Source organism: Hypanus sabinus, chromosome 3 (genome assembly GCF_030144855.1).
Source record: "Hypanus sabinus isolate sHypSab1 chromosome 3, sHypSab1.hap1, whole genome shotgun sequence".
Taxonomy (NCBI): domain Eukaryota; kingdom Metazoa; phylum Chordata; class Chondrichthyes; order Myliobatiformes; family Dasyatidae; genus Hypanus; species Hypanus sabinus.
This window is the reverse complement of record NC_082708.1, coordinates 1,376,619-1,393,807: the sequence shown is the minus strand read 5'-3', so window position 1 is coordinate 1,393,807 and position 17,189 is coordinate 1,376,619. Positions and strand designations below refer to the sequence as shown.

Below are 17,189 nucleotides of genomic sequence, written 5' to 3'. Positions count from 1 at the left end.
TTTAATTAGTGGAATTCCACAGGGATCTGTAATGTATATAAATGACCTGGATGAAATGACCTCGATGGGAGTGTTATTAAATTTGTGAATGATACCAAGATTGGTGCATTGTGAATAGTGTAGAAGCTTGGCAAAGAATACTATGTAATATAGACCAGTTACAGATATGGGCTGAGAAATGGCAGATGGAGTTTAACCCAGATTAAGGTGTTGCACCTTGGTAGGGCAAATGCAGGTAGACAGTACACTGTTTAGGGCAAAATCATTAACAGTGTTGTTGAGCAGAGAGACTTTGGGACCCAAGTTCATAGCTCCTTGAAAGTGGCCATGCATGCAACCCTAACACTAATCCTAATGCGTCTGGAATTCTTACTTTACTTGTTGAGGCACTGAGTTCATAAATCAGGAAGTAATGTTGCAACTTTATAAAATTCTGGTTAGCCCACATCTGGAGGTTTGCATAGTCTGGTCACCCCACTATAGGAATGACGTTGAGGGTTTACCAGGATGCTGCCTGGTTTAGAGGACATGTGCTAACATGAGAGGCTGGATGAGCTTGGGGTGCTTTCTCTGGAGCATCGTAGGCTGAGGGAAGATCAGAAAGAGGTTGACAAGATTATGAGAGCATAGACAGAGTGGACAGACAGTATCTGTTGAAATGTCTAATACCAGAGGGCATGCTTTGAAGGTGAGACGGGAGTTTCAAAGGGGATGTGAGGGGTATTTTACTCAGAGAGTGGTGGATGGCTGGAATGTGCTGCCTGGTATGGTGATAGAGGTAAATACATTGGAGGCTTTTAAGAGACGTTTGGATAGGCACGTGGATGTAAGGAAGGTGGAAGGATAAGTACAGGGTATTAGTAGGAGGGATGTTTGGGTGATTTTGATTTGGTTTTTAGCTGGTTCAGCACAACATTGTGGGCTGAATGGCCTGTTCCTGTGCTGTATTCTTCTTTGTTCTATGTACGGGTAAGCAGCTTAATTAGTCACTGTCAGTTGTCAGTGGTGGGTAGTTGGGTGACATGGCTTATTGGGCCAGAGGGGCCTGTTCTAAATAAAGTGTTCAGAGTACAGAGATGTAGGCTGTGACGAACAGTGAGAGGTCATGGCAATTTGCACAGGGGATGCATGTGAGTTGATCCACTTGTGTCGGAAGAGCAAGCTGAGGACTGTTGAGCACGTATGGAGGAGTGTGGGTGACCCTGTACACCAGTCACTGTTTGCAATTACACCCTGCAGACAGAGGAGCAGACAGTATGCTCATGATACACATGGCTGAATACAGGCCAAGTACGTCTGACAAGAGCTTCAGCACTGTCAACAATAACACAGGTGCAGACAGTAACCAAGTGCAGACCTCAGCCAGTCTGTGCCTAATTAGATCCCACAAAGAGCAGTTATAATGATGTTGAGTTTGGGATCAGCATCAGCCATGATGTATGAACCAGGAGAGGGTGTTCAGCCCTCCCCTGGCTCCTCGATGCTCTGTGCCTCTCAGCGACCGTTCCATGGGACTGTTCTTGACCTGAGAGGGTGGGCGGTTTCTGGGACATGGGGTTGGTTATTGGCTGGTGTGGTGATGCTCTTCTTGCTCCCCCCCCACCCCATTTTCAGGTGAAGAAGCTACAAGAGTTCAGTGGAGACCGGGGGCGAGTGTGTGAGGCCGAACGTTTCCTGTTGCTCTTGACTGAGCTGCCCAAGTAGGCAGGGCTGGAGGGATGGGGAGGGGGCCTCTGTGGGTGTGGGGCCCCTGCAGTGGCGTGGCCTGGGGAGTTGGGCTTCCATCAGGTTAGATGTCTTTGGGGAAGGGGCCTCTGTTAGGTGGATGCATGTTGGTGGAGGAGGGGTCCATTTGTGTCGGGCCTGTGTGGGGCTATAATGTTGCTGACCTGTGTGTGTATGTCAGTTTACATATCTGTGTGGGTGGAGGAGGGATCTGTTCGTCGGGTCTGTGTGGGGTTGTAATGTTGCTGACCTGTGTGTGTGTGTCTGTCTATGTATTTGTGACCATGAGATCATAAGACAGAGGAGCAGAATTAGGCCATTCAGTGTGCTCTGCCATTTCAACGTGGCTGATTTATTATCCTTCTCATTATCCCAAGGTCTCCACAGCCGTCTGGCAATAAATTCCACACTTTCTGGCTAAAAATTCCTCTTCATCTTTGTTCTAAGTGGATGGCCCTCTATTCTGAGGCTGTGTCCTCTGGTCCGAGATCCCCACTACTAGAAATATCGTCTCCACATCCACTTTATTGAGACCTATTTGATAGGTTTCAATGAGAATCCCCCCCCTTATTCCAGTGAGTACAGGTCCAGAGCCATCAAATGCTCCTCCTTTCATTCCTGGACTCATTCTTGTGAATCTCCTCCAAACCCTCTCCAATGGCAACATATCTTTTCTTAGATAAGGGATACACAGAACTGTTCACAATATCCTCAACACACACAAAATGTTGGTGGAACGCAGCAGGCCAGGCAGCATCTATAGGGAGAAGCACTGTCGACGTTTCGGGCCAAGACCCTTCGTCAGGACTAACTGAAAGGAGAAGATAGTAAGAGATTTGAAAGTAGGAGGGGGAGGGGAAAATTCGAAATGATAGGAGAAGACCGGAGGGGGTGGGGTGAAGTTGAGAGCCAGACAGGTGATTAGCAAAAGGGATACAGAGCTAAAGAAGGGAAAGGATCATGGGACAGGAGGCCTAGGGAGAAAGAAAGGGGGAGGGGAGCACCAGAGGGAGATGGAGAATGGGCAGAGAGAGAGAAAGAAAAACTAAATATATCAGGGATGGAGTAAGAAGGGGAGGGGCATTAATGGAAGTTAGAGAAGTCATTGTTCATGCCATCAGTTTGGAGGCTACCCAGCTAGTATATACGGTGTTGTTCCTTCAACCTGAGTGTGGCTTCATCTTGACAGTAGAGGAGGCCATGGATAGACATATCAGAATGGGAATGGGACGTGGAATTAAAATGTGTGGCCACTGGGAGATCCTGCTTTCTCTGGCAGACAGCATAGGTGTTCAGCAAAACAGTCTCCCAGTCCGCGTCAGGTCTCACCAATATATAAAAGGCCACACCGGGAGCACCGGACGCAGTATACCACACCAGCCGACTCAAAGGTGAAGTGTTGCCTCACCTGGAAGGACTGTTTGGGACCCTGAATGGTGGTGAGTGAGGAAGTGTAAGGGCAGGTGTAGCACTTGTTCCGCTTGCAAAGATAAGTGCCAGTAGGGAGATCGGTGGGAAGGGATGGGGGGGGGGACGAGTGGACAAGGGAGTCGCGTAGGGAGCGATCCCTGTGGAAAGCAGAAGGGGGGGGAGGGAAAGATGTGCTTGGTAGTGGGATCCCATAGGAGGTGGCAGAAGTTACAGAGAATTATACATTGGATCCAGAGGCTGGTGGGGTGGTAGGTGAGGACAAGGGGAACCCTATTTCAAGTGGGGTGGCAGGCAGATGGGTTGAGGGTAGATGTGTGGGAAATGGGAGAGATGCGTTTGAGAGCAGAGTTGATGGTGTAAGAAGGGAAGCCCCTTTGTTTTAAAAAGGAAGACATCTCCTTCATCCTGGAATGAAAAGCCTCATCCTGAGAGCAGATGCTGCAGAGACGGAGGAATTGTGAGAAGGGGATAGCATTTTTGCAAGAGACAGGGTGGGAAGAGGAATAGTCCAGGTAGCTGTGAGAGTCTGTAGGCTTATAGTAGATATCAGTAGATAGGCCATCTCCAGAGATGGAGACAGAAAGATCAAGAAAGGGGAGGGAGGTGTCGGAAATGGACCAGGTAAATTTGAGGGCAGGGTGAAAGTTGGAGGCAAAGTTAATGAAGTCAACGAGCTCAGCATGCGTGCAGGAGGCAGCGCCAATGCAGTCGTTGATGTAGCGGAGGAAAAGAAGGGGACGGATACCTGTATAGGCTTGGAACATGGACTGTTCCACAAAGCCAACAAAAAGGCAGGCATAACTGGGACCCATGCTGGTGCCCATGGCTACACCTTTGGTTTGGAGGAAGTGAGAGGAGCCAAAGGAAAAATTACTGAGAGTAAGAACTAATTCGGCTAGACAGAGGAGAGTGGTGGTAGAGGGGAATTGGTTAGGTCTGGAATCCAAAAAGAAGCGGAGAGTTTTGAGTCCTTCCTGGTGGGGTATGGAGGTATATAGGGACTGGACGTCCATGGTGAAAATAAGGCGGTGGGGGTCAGGGAACTTAAAATCATTGAAAAAATTCAAAGTGTGAGAAGTGTCACAAACATAGGTGGGAAGGGATTGAACAAGGGGGGATAAAACAGTGTCAAGGTATGCAGAAATGAGTTTGGTGGGGCAGGAGCAAGCTGAGACAATGGGTCTACCTGGACAGGCAGGTTTGTGGATCTTGGGTGGGAGGTAGAAATGGGAAGTGTGGGGTATGGGAACTATGAGGTTGGTGGCAGTGGATGGGAGATCCCCAGAGCTGATAATGTTGGTGATGGTGTGGGAGACAGTGGCCTGGTGCTCCTTAGTGGGGTCATGATCAAGGGGTAAGTAAGAGGAGGTATAGAGAGTTGTCGCTGTGCCTCGGCCAGGTAGAGGTCAGTACGCCAGACTACAACAGCTCCCCCCTTATCAGCGAGTTATCCTCACCATTGTCTTAAAAAGACTCATCTTACTCTTGTATTCTAGCCTCTTGGAATGAATGCTAACATCGCATTTGCCTTCCGCACCAAGGCTCAACCTGTAAATTAACCTTCAGGGAATTCTGCACGAGGATTCTTAACTCCCTTTGCACCTCAGATTTTTGAATTTTTGCTCCACTTAGAAAATAGTCAACCCTTTTATTTCTTCTACCAGGCTGCATGACCATACACTTCCCAACACTATATTCTATCGGCCATTTCTTTGCCCATTTTCCTAATTAGTCTAAGTCCTTCTGCAGTCTCCCTGTTTCCTCAACATGACCTATCCCTCCACCTATCTTTGTATCATCCACAAATTTGGCCAAAAAGTCATCAATTCCTCATCTAAATCATTGACACACAACGTAAAAAGAAGGCATCCCAACAAAGACCCCAGTGGAACACCACTAGTCACCGACAGCCAACCAGAAAAGGATCCTTTTATTCCCTTTCTTTGTTATTGCTGATCCCCGCTTGTCCTTCTGAATTCCAGCGAGTGCAGACCCAGAACCATCAAACGTTCCTTCTATGATAATCCTTTCATTCCTGGAATCATCCTTGTGAACCTCCTCTGGACCCTCTCCAATGTCAGCACATCTCTTCTAATGAGGAGCCTAAACTGTTCACAGTACTCAAAGTGAGGCCTCAGCAGTGCCTTATAAAGCCTCAGCATCACATCCTTGCTCTCGTATTCTTGACTTCTTGAAATGAATGCTGACATGGCATTTGCCTTCCTCACCACCAACTCAACCTGTAAGTTAACCTCTATGGTGTCTATACAAGGACTCCCAAGTCCCTTTGCATCTCAGATGTTTGGATTTTCTCCCCATTTAGAAACTAGTCTGCACATTTATTTTTACTACCAAAGTGCTGACCATGCATTTTCCAACATTGTATTTCATTTGCCACTTTCTTGCCCATTCTCCTAATCTGTCTGAACCCTTTTGTATCCTACCTGTTTCCTCAACACTACCTTGCCCCTTCGCCAATCTTCATATCATCTGCAAACTCGACAACAAAGTAATCTATTTTGTCATCTAAATCATTTATATACAGCGTAAAAAGAAGTGGTCCCAACACCAACCCCTGTGGAACACCACTAGTCACTGACAGCCAACCAGACAAGATCCTTTTATTCCCACTTTTTTCCTTTTTCCAATCAGCCAATGCTCTAAACATCTTAGTAACTTTCCTGTAATGCCATGGGTTCTTAACTTGGTAAACAGCTTCGTGTGTGGCACCTTGTCAAAGGCTTTCTGAAAGTCCAAATATACAAGATCCACTGCGTCCCCTTTATCTATCCTGCTTGTAATCTCCTCAAAGAATTCCAACAGGTTCATCAGGCAGGATTTTCCCTGAAGGAAACCATGCCAATTTTGACCCATCTTGTCACCAAGTATTCCATCACCTCATCCTTAACAATTGACTCTAACATCTTCCCAGCCACTGAGGTCAGACTAACTGGTCTATAATTTCCTTTCTGCTGCCTTCCTCCTTTCTTAAAGAGTGGAGTGACATTTGAAATTTTCCAGTCCTCTGGTACCATGCCAGAGTCCAATGATTCTGAAAGATCATTTCTAATCCCACCACAATCTCTGTCACTACCTCTCTCACAACCCTAGGCTGCAGTTCTTCTGGTCCGGGTGACTTATGTACTTTTAGGTCTTCCAGCTTTTTGAGCACCTTCTCCCTTGTAATAGTAACTGTACTCACATCTCTTCCTTCATGCACCACAACTGATGCACTGCTATTGTCTTCCACAGTGAAAACTGATGCAAAATACTCATTTAGTTCATCAGCCATCTCCTTGACTCCTGTTATTATTTCTCCTGCCTCATTTTCTAGCAGTCCTACATCCACTCTCATCTCTCTTTTATTTTTTACATGCCTGAAAAAGCTTTTACTATCCACTTTGATATTGTTTGCTAGCTTGCTTTATATATTTTATCTTTTCTCTTCTCATGATTCTTCTAGTTGCTCTCTGTAGTTTTTTAAAAAAACTTCCCAATCCTCTATCTTCCCACTAATTTTTGCTTTATTGTATGCCCTCTCTTTTGTTTTTACATTAACTTTGACTTCCCTTGTCATCAGCCACAGTTGTACTATTTTGCTATTTGAGTATTTCTTCATTTTTGGTATACACTCATACATATGTCCGGCACCTTCCTCATTTTTCCCAGAAATGCAGGTCATTGCTGCTCTGCTGACATCCTTGCCAGCAGCTCCTTCCAATTTACTTTGGCCAATTCCTCTCTCTCTCCTCTGTAATTTCCCTTACTCCACTGAAATACTGCTACATTAGATTTCACTTTCTCCCTATCAAATTTCAAGTTGAACTCAATCATATTGTGATCACTGGTTCCTAAGTGTCTTTTACCTCAAGCTCCCTAATCACCTCTGATTCATTACATAACACCCAATTCAGTACAGTTGATCCCCTTGTAGGCTCAACAACAAACTGCTCTAAAAAGCCATATCTTAGGCATTCAACAAACTCACTCTCTTGGGATCCATTAACAACCTGATTTTCTCAGTAATGGCAACTTCACTCACTTCTACTTCTGGAACTTTAGAACTTCCACCATACTGCTAGATTCTTCCACAGTGAAGAGTGAATTATTCACTTATTCAGTTCATCGGCCATTTCTTTGTCCTCATTACTACCTCTCCGGTGTCATTTTCCAGTGGTCCAATATCTATTCTTGTCTCTCTTTTATGCTTTATATATCTGAAAATAACCTTTTACATAACATTTATATTATTGGCTAGTTTACCTCATAATTTCGTCTTTTTTCTCTTCATCACTTTTTAATTGCTTTCTGTTGTTTTTCAAAAGTTTCCCAAGCCCCTACCTTTCCACTAAATTTTGCTCTTTTGTATGCGCTCTTTTTTGCTTCCCTTGTCAGTCATGGTAGTCTCCCCTCATTCTTCTGAATCCGGTGAGTACAAGCCTAGAGCTTTCAAATGCTCTTCATATAACAGCCCATTCAATTCTGGAATCATTTTCATGAGTATCCTTTGAAACCTCTCTAGTTTCAGCACATCCTTTCTAAAATAAGGGGCCCAAAACTACTTAGAATTCTCCATGAGGCCTCACCTATGCTTTATAAAGTCTCAACATTACATCCTTGCTTTTATATTCTAGTCCTCTTGAAATGGATGCCAACATTGCTTTCCTCACCACAGATTCAACCTGCAAATTAACCCAAAGGGAATCCTACAGAAGGACTCTCAAATCTCTTTGCACCTTAGTATTTTGTACTTTCTCTCCATTTATGAAATAGTCAACCCTTTCATTTCTTCTACCAAAGTGCATGACCATACGCTTCCCAACACTGTATTCCATCTGCCATTTTTTTGCCCATTCTCCAAATCTGGAGAGGTTTCCAATCATATTCACCTTCAATTTTTCACCTTTTACCCTTAATCCATGATCTCTGGTTATAGTCCTATCCAGCCTCAGTGGAAAAAGCCTGGTTACATTAACTATCTATACCCCTCTTAATTTTGTATACCTTGTCAAATCTCCCCTCAATCTTCTATGTTCTAAAGAGTACAGTCATAACTTATCAATCTTATAACACAGAACTTCCAGACAGAGCAACATTCTTGTAAATTTTCTCTGTACTCTTTCAACCTTGTTTATATCATTCCTGTAGGTAGGTGAGCAAAACTGAACACAATACTCTATATTAGGCCCCTCACCAATGTCTTATACAACTTCAACATAACATCCCTTTTTCTGTACTCAATACTTTGATTTATGAAGGCCAATGTGGTAAAAGCTTTCTTTATGACCCTGTCTGCCTGCACTGCCATTTTCAATTAATTATGGACCTGTATTCCCAGATCCCTTAGTTCTATCACACTCCTCAGTGCCCTCCCATTCACTGTGTAAGACAAACCTTGGTTCGTCCTATGAAAGTGTAACACCTCATACTTGTCTGCATTAAATTCCATCAGCCATTTTTCCGGCCATTTTTCCAGCTGGTGCAGATCCTGCTGCTAGTTCTGATAGTCTTCATCACTGTCCACTACACCCCCAATCTCGGTGTCATCTGCAAATTTGCTGATCCAGTTAACCACATTATCATCCAGATCATCGATATAGAAGACAAACAGTAATGGATTCAGCACCGATCCCTGTGGCATTTCACTAGTCACAGGCCTCCAATCAGAAAAGAAACCACTTGCTACCACTCTCCAGCTTCTCTCCCAAAGCCAATGTCTAATTCAGTTTACTACCTTATCTTGAATACCTAGTGACTGAATCTTCTTGGCCAACTTCTCATGCTGGACCATGTCAAATGCCTTGCTAAAGTCCATGTAAACAAGATCTACTGCCTTGGCTTCATTCTCCTTCTTGGTAACTTCTTGTAGAAAAAGTCTACAAGATTGTTTAGGAACAACCTACCATGCATAAAGCCGTGCTGACATCCTTAATGTCTTTCCAAGTACTTCTATATCCAGTCTCTTAGAATACTATTTAATAAATTTCTCACAACTGATGACAGACTCACCTGCCTATAATTTCCTGATTTATGTTTAGATCCTTTCTCAAACAGTGGTACAACATTGGCCATCCTCCAGTCCTCTTGTACCTGTCCTGTCACTGAAGTTGATTTAAATATCTCTGCTCAATCTTCAGTAATTTCTGCACTTTCCCCTGCAGAGTCCAATGGAATACCTTGCCAGCCCCTAGCAATTTATCCACTCAGATTTAGAGTACAGCACAAAAACGGGTCCTTTGGTCCATCTTGCCCATGCCAAAACCATTTAAACTGTCAACCTGCACCGAGGCCATAGCCCTCCATAACCCTACTATTGATGTACCTATCCACACTTCTCTTAAACATTGAAATCGAGCTTGCATGCACCACTTGTGCTGGCATCTCATTCCACACTGTCACAACCCTCTGAGCGAAGAAGTTTTCCATCATGTTCCCCTTAAACTTCTCACCTTTCACACTTAATTCATGACCTCTGGTTGTAGTCCCACCAAACCTAAATTGAAAAAGCCTGATTACATTTACCCTATTTATACCCCTCATGATTTTGTATACCTTAATCAAATCTCCTCTCCATCTCTAACGTTCAAAAGAATATTGTCCTAACCGATTTGATCTTTCCTTATACCTCCTCAGGTCCTCTAGACCTGGCAACATCCTTGTAAATGTTCTTTTCACTCTTTTACCCTTATTTACATCTTTCCTGTAGGAGGGTGACCAAAACTGCATCCAATACTCCAAATTCAGTCTCACCAACATCTGGTACATCTTCAGCATAACATCTCATCTTTTGTACTCAGTACATTGAATTATGAAGGCCAATGTGCCAGAAGTTTTCTTTACAACCCTATCAAACTGTGACACCATTTTCAACCAATTCTGTACCTGTATTTCCAGATCCCTTTGTTCTACTACACTCCTCAATGCCCGGCCATTCACTGTGTAAGACCTACATTGGTTAATCCTACCAAAATGCAAAACCTTACACTTGTCTGCATTAAAATCCATCTGCCATTTTTCCAGTTGATATAGATCTCTTTGCAAATCATGATAGCCTTTCTCATTGTCTTCTATACTCCCAATCAACGATTCAAAGGTTAATTTAGTATCAAAGTTTAAAACTCAGAAATTTATCTTTTCCAGGTAACCATGAAACTAAGAAAGAAAAGAAAGGCAGCACGATCATCAACCCCCACATCCCCCCTCCCTGGATAAAAAAGTGAACATAAACAGAAAAGGCACATCAACCCCCAAATTCTTGTTTCCATACAAAAAAAACAAACAAAACAAAACAGACGCATTGACATCCCACAATAAAAAACCCGAGAAAGATCGAGTGAAAAACACAGAATACAATAAAGGTATAAAACCAAAAAAAATTGATAGTCCAAAACTCAGAAACCCTAGATAATGTTCTCCAGGCACAGCGACAGGCTCTCTGCTCTCCAGTAGTGTAGCAGAACATTCTGCAGCGATCAAAAGGCTGGCAGCCGGCGCACACCCTCTGCACTCGCCCTATGCTTCAATCTCCCTTGTTGCTTTAATTTGTGCACAATAGAAGCTTTAATTAGGAAATGGAGTCAAACGTCGGCTTGCGATCTGTCCCTCAACATGCCCGCCATGAGGTTCACGCACATGCCGCTCTCTCTCCCGGGATCTTCTGAAGCTCCTGAACGATCTCCACAATTGCACATTCGCCTCAATTTTTCAGTCTCCCTCATAGTTTGAATCAGCAAACAATGGAAGCTTTAATTGACCATCTCCAAACAGCAAATCACAGACTCGCAACAGTTCCAGAATCATATCCAAGATGAAAAACAATGTAAAAGACATAAAAGAAGTGAAATATATTGTTTTATGAACTATCCAGAAGATGTCGATCATGGAGCATTGTATGCAGGTGCCATCTTGACCACAATAAGTGTAAATTTGCAAATTTGCTGATCCAGTTATCCACATTATGCGTATGTTGCGTCAGTCTTCACAATGGAAGACCTCTGCAATATACCGGACGTTCAAGAGTGTCAGTGAAGTGAAGTATGTGCAGTGAGAATTATGACTGAGAAGGTACCCAGGAAGCTTAATGGTCTGAGGGTGGATAAATCTCCTGGATCTGATAGAATGCACCCTCGGGTTCTGAAGGAAGTAGCTGGAGAGATTGCAGAGGCATTAACAATGATCTTTTAGGAATCGGTAGACTCTGGCAATCTATTGGATGACTGGAAAATTGCAATTGTTTCTCTACTATTTAAGAAGGGTGGGAGACAGCAGAAAGGAAATTATAGACTGTTAGCCTGACATCATTGGTTGGGAAGCTGTTGGAGTCTGTTGTTAAGGATGAGATTACAGAGTAGCCTGAGACATAAGACGACATAGGCCAAAGCCAGCATGGTTTCCTGAAAGGAAAATCCAGCCTGAAAAACCTACTGCAATTCTTTGAGGAAATTAACAATCAGGGTAGACAAAGGAGATGCAGTAGATGTGGTGTACTTGGATTTTCAGGCGGCCTTTAACGAGGTGCCGCACATGAGGCTGTTTAGCAAAATAAGAGCCCGTGGAATTACAGGGAAGTTACTAACATGGGTGGAACATTGACTGGTTAGCAAAAAGCAGAGAGTGGGAATAAAGGGATCCTATTCTGGCTGGCTGCCGGTTACCAGTGGAGTTCCACAGGGGTCAGTGTTGGGACCACTGCTTTTTATGATGTATGTCAATTATTTGGACCATGGGATTAATGGATTTGTGGCTAAGTTTGCTGATGATACAAAGGTAGGCGGAGGAGCTGGTAGTGTTGAGGAAACAGAGAGCCTGCAGAGAGACTTAGATAGGTTAGGGGAATGGGCAAAGTGGCAAATGAAATACAATGTTGGAAAGTGGATGGTCATGCACTTTGGTGGAAGAAATAAACAGGCAGACTATTACTTAGATGGGGAAAGAATTCAAAATGCAAAGATGCAAAGGGACTTGGGAGTCCTTGTGCAAGATACCCTAAAAGTTAACCCCCAGGTTGAGTCGGTTGTGATGAAGGCGGATGCAATGTTGGCATTTATTTCTAGAATTATAGAATATAAGAGCAGGGATGTGATGTTGAGGCTCTGTAAGGCACTTGTGAGACCACACTTGGAGTATCTTGTGTAGTTTTGGGCTCCTTATTTTAGAAAGGATTAACTGACATTAGAGAAGGTTCAGAGAAGATTCACAAGAATAATTCCATGAATGAAAGGGTTACCGTATGTCTGGCAGCTCTTGGGCTGTATTCCTTGGAGTTTACATGTTCTCTGACTGGGACTTCTACGTACTGATTAAGGAAACTCTCCTGAACATATTTGACAAACTCTGTCCCAACTAGGCCTTTTAGAGTATGAGGGTCTCAGTCAACATGTGGAAAGTTAAAATCACCTACTATAACAACCTTATGTTTCTTGCAATAATGTGTGATCTCTGTACAAATTTGTTTGTCTGAAGGCTGTTTGGTGGTCTGTAATATGGAATAATACGGACATACCCTTCTTATTTCTCATTTCCATCATAACGCCTCACGAGACAATTTCTACAGACTGTTCAATGGAGTACTGCCATGATATAAGACCATAAAACCATAAGATAGAGGAGCAGAAGTAGTCCATTCGGCCCATCAAGTCTGCTCTGCCATTCAATCATGAGCTGATCCACTTCTTCCAGTCAAACCCACTCCCCTGCTATACCCTTTGATGCCCTGGCTAATCAAGAACCTATCTATCTCAGCCTTAAATGCACCCAATGACTTGACCTCCACAGCCACTCATGGCAACAAATTCCACAGATTTAACACCCTTTGACTAAAGTAATTTCTCCACAGCTCAGTTCTAAATGGACGTCCTTCAAACCTGAAGTTGTGCCCTCTTGTCCCAGACTCCCCTACCATTGGAAATAACTTTGCCATGTCTAATCTGTTTAGGCCTTTTAACATTCAGAATGTTTCTATGAGATCCCCCCTCATTCTCCTGAACTCCAGGGAATACAGCCCAAGAGCTGCCTGATGTTCCTTATACAGTAACCCTGTCATTCCTGGAATCATTCTCGTGAATCTTCTCTGAACCCTCTCCAGTGTCAGTATATCCTTTCTAAAATATGGAGCCCAAAACTGCACACAATACTCCAAGTGTGGTCCAGGAGTGCCTTATAGAGCCTCAACATCACATCCCTGCACTTATACTCTATTCCTCTAGAAATGAATGCCAACATGGCATTCGCCTTCTTCACCACCGACTCAACCTTTCGGGTATCCTGCACAGGGACTCCCAAGTCCCTTTGCATCTCTGCATTTTGAATTCTCTCCCTATCAAATAATAGTCTGCCCATTTACTTCTTCCACTAAAGTGCATAACCATCCACTTTCCAACATTGTATTTCATTTGCCACTTCTTCGCCCATTCCCCTAAACTGCCTCAGTCTCTCTGCAGGCTCTCTGTTTCCTCAGCACGACCCACTCCTCCACTTTGTATCATCGACAAATTTAGCCACAAATCCATTAATCCCATAGTCCAAAGCATTGACATACATTGTAAAAAGCAGTGGTCCCAACACTGGCCCCTGTGGAACTCCACCAGTAACTGGCAGCCAGCCAGAATAGGATCCCTTTATTCCTGCTTTTGTTTTCTGCCGACCAGCCAATGCTCCACGCATGCTAGTAACTTCTCTGTAATTCCATAGGCTCTTATTTTGCTAAACAGCCTCGTGCGGCACCTTGTCAAAGGCCTTCTGAAAATCCAAGTACGCCATGTCTACTGCATCTCCTTTGTCTACCCTGCTCGTAATTTCCTCAAAGAATTGCAGTAGGTTTGTCAGGCAGGATTTTCCTTTCAGGAAACCATGCTGGCTTTGGCCTATCTTGTCATGTGCCTCCAGGTATTCCATAATCTCATCCCTAACAATCGATTCCAGCAACTTACCAACCACTGATGTCAGGCTAACTGGTCTATAGTTTCCTTTCTGCTGCCTTCTACCCTTCTTAAATAGCGGAGTCAAATTTGCAATTTTCCAGTCATCCGGTACAATGCCAGAATCTATTGATTCTTGAAAGATCATCATTAATGCCTCTGCAATCTCTCCAGCTACTTCCTTCAGAACCCGAGGATGCATTCCATCAGGTCCAGGAGATTTATCCACCCTCAGACCATTAAGCTTCCTGAGCACCTCCTTAGTCGTAATTTTCACTGCACATACTTCACTTCCCTGACACGCTTGAATGTCCGGTATACTGCAGATGTCTTCCACTGTGAAGACTGATGCAAAATATGCATTCAGTTCCTCTGCCATCTCTCATTACAATATCTCCAGCGTCATTTTCTATTGGTCCTATATCTACTCTCGACTCTGTTTTACTCTTTATATACTTAAAAAAGCTTTTAGCATCTTCTTTGATATTAATTGCAAGCTTCCTCTTATAATTCATCCTTTCCTTCCGAATGACCTTCTTAGTTTCCTTCTGCAAGTTTTTAAAAGCTCCCCAATCCTCTATCTTCCCACTGGCTCTGGCTTCCTTGTATGCCCTCTCTTTTGCTTTTACTTTGGCTCTGACTTCACTTGTCAGCCATGGTAGTGTCCTTCTTCCATTTGAAAATTTCTTCTTGTGATCGCTGTTCCGTAAGGGTTCCTTAACCTATAAGCTCTCTTATCATCTCCGGATCATTGCTCAACACCCAATCCAGCACAGCCAATCCCTTAGTGAGCTCAACAACAGGCTGTTCTAAAAAGCCATCCCTTAGACATTCTACAAATTCTGTATCTTCAGGTCCAGTATTGGCCTGGTTAAAATCGTTAAAATCCCCAACAATTATCATGACATTGCCCTTCTGACAAGTCTTTTTGAAGTCCTGCTGTAATTTGTAATCCACTTCCTGGCTGCTGTTAACTGCCATTGCGGTCCTTTTACTCTTGCCATTTCTTAACTCAACCCAGAGAGTCTACACCTTCCGATCCTAAGACATCCCTTTCTACTGATTTAATATTATTTCTTATACACAGGGCCACACCACCCTCTCTGCCTACTAACCGGTCTTTCTGATACTCCTTGGACGTTCAGTTCCAAATGGCAGCCATCCTTTAGCCAAGTTTCAGAGGTGGCCACAACTTCATACTTGCTAATCTGTAGCTGAGTTTCAAAATCGTCCGTTTTATTCCTTATGCTGTGTGCATTCAAATATAACAACTTCAGTCCAGTATTTGTTGCTTTCTGTTTTTACTGCACCACGCCTCAATTGCCCTGTAACTCATCCCACTGGCTGTGATTATGCCTCATCTTCTGCCTGTCCTTTCCGTCATCTCTGTTACATGCTATCTTTGATTTATTTCTGTTTTCTCCTTCCTCAGCCCTATCACTCCAGTTCCCATCCCCCTGCCAAATTAGTTTAAGCCCTCCTAACAGCTCTAGTAAACCTGCCTGTTAGGACATGGGACCGCTTTGGATTCAGGTGTAACCTGTCCTTTTTGAACAGGTTGTACCTCCCCCAGAAAGGTCCCTAATGAACCAGGAACTCAAAGCCCTGTCCTCTACACCAGTCTCTCAGACACGCATTAATATGCCTGATCATGCTATTGCACTCGTTAGCACGTGGGACAGGCAGCAATCCTGAGATTACTACCCTGGAGGTCCTGCTTTTCAGCTTCCTGCCCAAATCCCTGAATTCTCTCTTCAGAACCTCCTCCCTTTTTCTACTTATGTCATTGGTACCAACGTGAACCAAGACTTCTGGCTGTTCACCCTCTCCCTTCAGAATACTCTGCACCTGATCCGAGACATCCCATACCCTGGCACCTGGGAGGCAACACACCATGCAGGTATCTCTATCAGGCTGACAGAACCTCCTGTCTGTTCCCCTCACTATGGAATCCCCTGTGACTACCGCATTCCTCATCTTCTTCTCTCCCTTCTGCACCACTTATTCTCTCTAACTGGCAATGCCACCCCTCTCCTTTAATCCCTCCCGCTTTGTCACTTATAAACAACTAAACCTAGGAATACTGAGATGCCAGTGCTACCCCTCCTGCAACCGTCTCACTACTGGCTACAACATCATAATTCCAGGGGTTGATTCATGCCTTGAACTCATCTGCCTTTCCTACGATACTTCTAGCATTGAAATACAGGCAGCTCAGGGCACTAGTCACACCATGCTCAACCTTTTGATTCCCGACTTTGGCTGAGGTCTTACCAACAACTGTCTCCACAACCTCTCCACTAACTGTTCTGGCACTCTGGTTCCCATTCCCCTTGCAACTCTAGTTTTAAACCCCATGTGTAGCACCAGCAAATCTTCCCACTAGGATGTTTGTCCCCTTCCAGTTCAGGTGCAAATGGTCTCTTCTGTACAAGTCCTACCTTTTCTGGAAGAGAGCCCAATGGTCCAAAAATCTGAAGCCCTCCCTCCTGCACTTGTTAAACTGTATAATCTTCTTAGTTCTGGCCTCACTAGCACATGGTATTGGTAGCAATCCTGAAATCAGAACCCTGGAGCTCCTGTCCTTTAACTTAACACCTAACTTCCTGACACAAATGAGAAAATCTGCAGCTGCTGGAAATCTGGAGCACCAGAGGGAAGCTGAATGGAAGTGAATTAAAATGATTGGCCACCTGGATCTCCCAATGTCCACCCATTTTAATTCCACTTCCTATTCCCATTCTGATGTGTCCATTGTCACGATGAGGCCACACTTAGGTTGGAGGAACAACTCCTTATATTCCATCAGGGTAGCCTCCAACTTGATGGCATGAACATCAATTTCTTGAACTCCCAGTCACGGCCACCCCCACTTCACCATTCCTCACCCCCTTTTCCCTCTCTCACCTCATCTCCTTGCCCGCCCTCACCTCCCTCTGGTGCTCCTCCTCCCTTTCTTCCATGGCCTTCTGTCCTCTTCTATCAGACTCCCCCTTCTCCTGCCCTGTATCTCTTTCGCTAATCAAATTACCAGCTTTTTTTCTCCAGTCCTGCCAAAGGATCTCAGCCCAAAACATTGACTATACTTTTTTCATGAGATGCTGCCTGGCCTGCTGA

The 17,189-nt window shown here is 44.1% G+C and overlaps 1 protein-coding gene across 2 annotated transcripts in view; it reads left to right on the top strand.

Annotated features, from left to right (window-relative positions):
- LOC132390703 (FH2 domain-containing protein 1-like) overlaps positions 1-17,189 on the top strand; it is an 89,112-nt gene that overhangs the window by 49,693 nt on the left and 22,230 nt on the right. For both annotated transcript variants that reach the window (XM_059963259.1, XM_059963260.1), the window contains one exon: positions 1,615-1,700. In XM_059963259.1, coding sequence (XP_059819242.1) covers positions 1,615-1,700 — 86 coding nt within the window. The remainder of the gene's footprint in view (positions 1-1,614; positions 1,701-17,189) is intronic.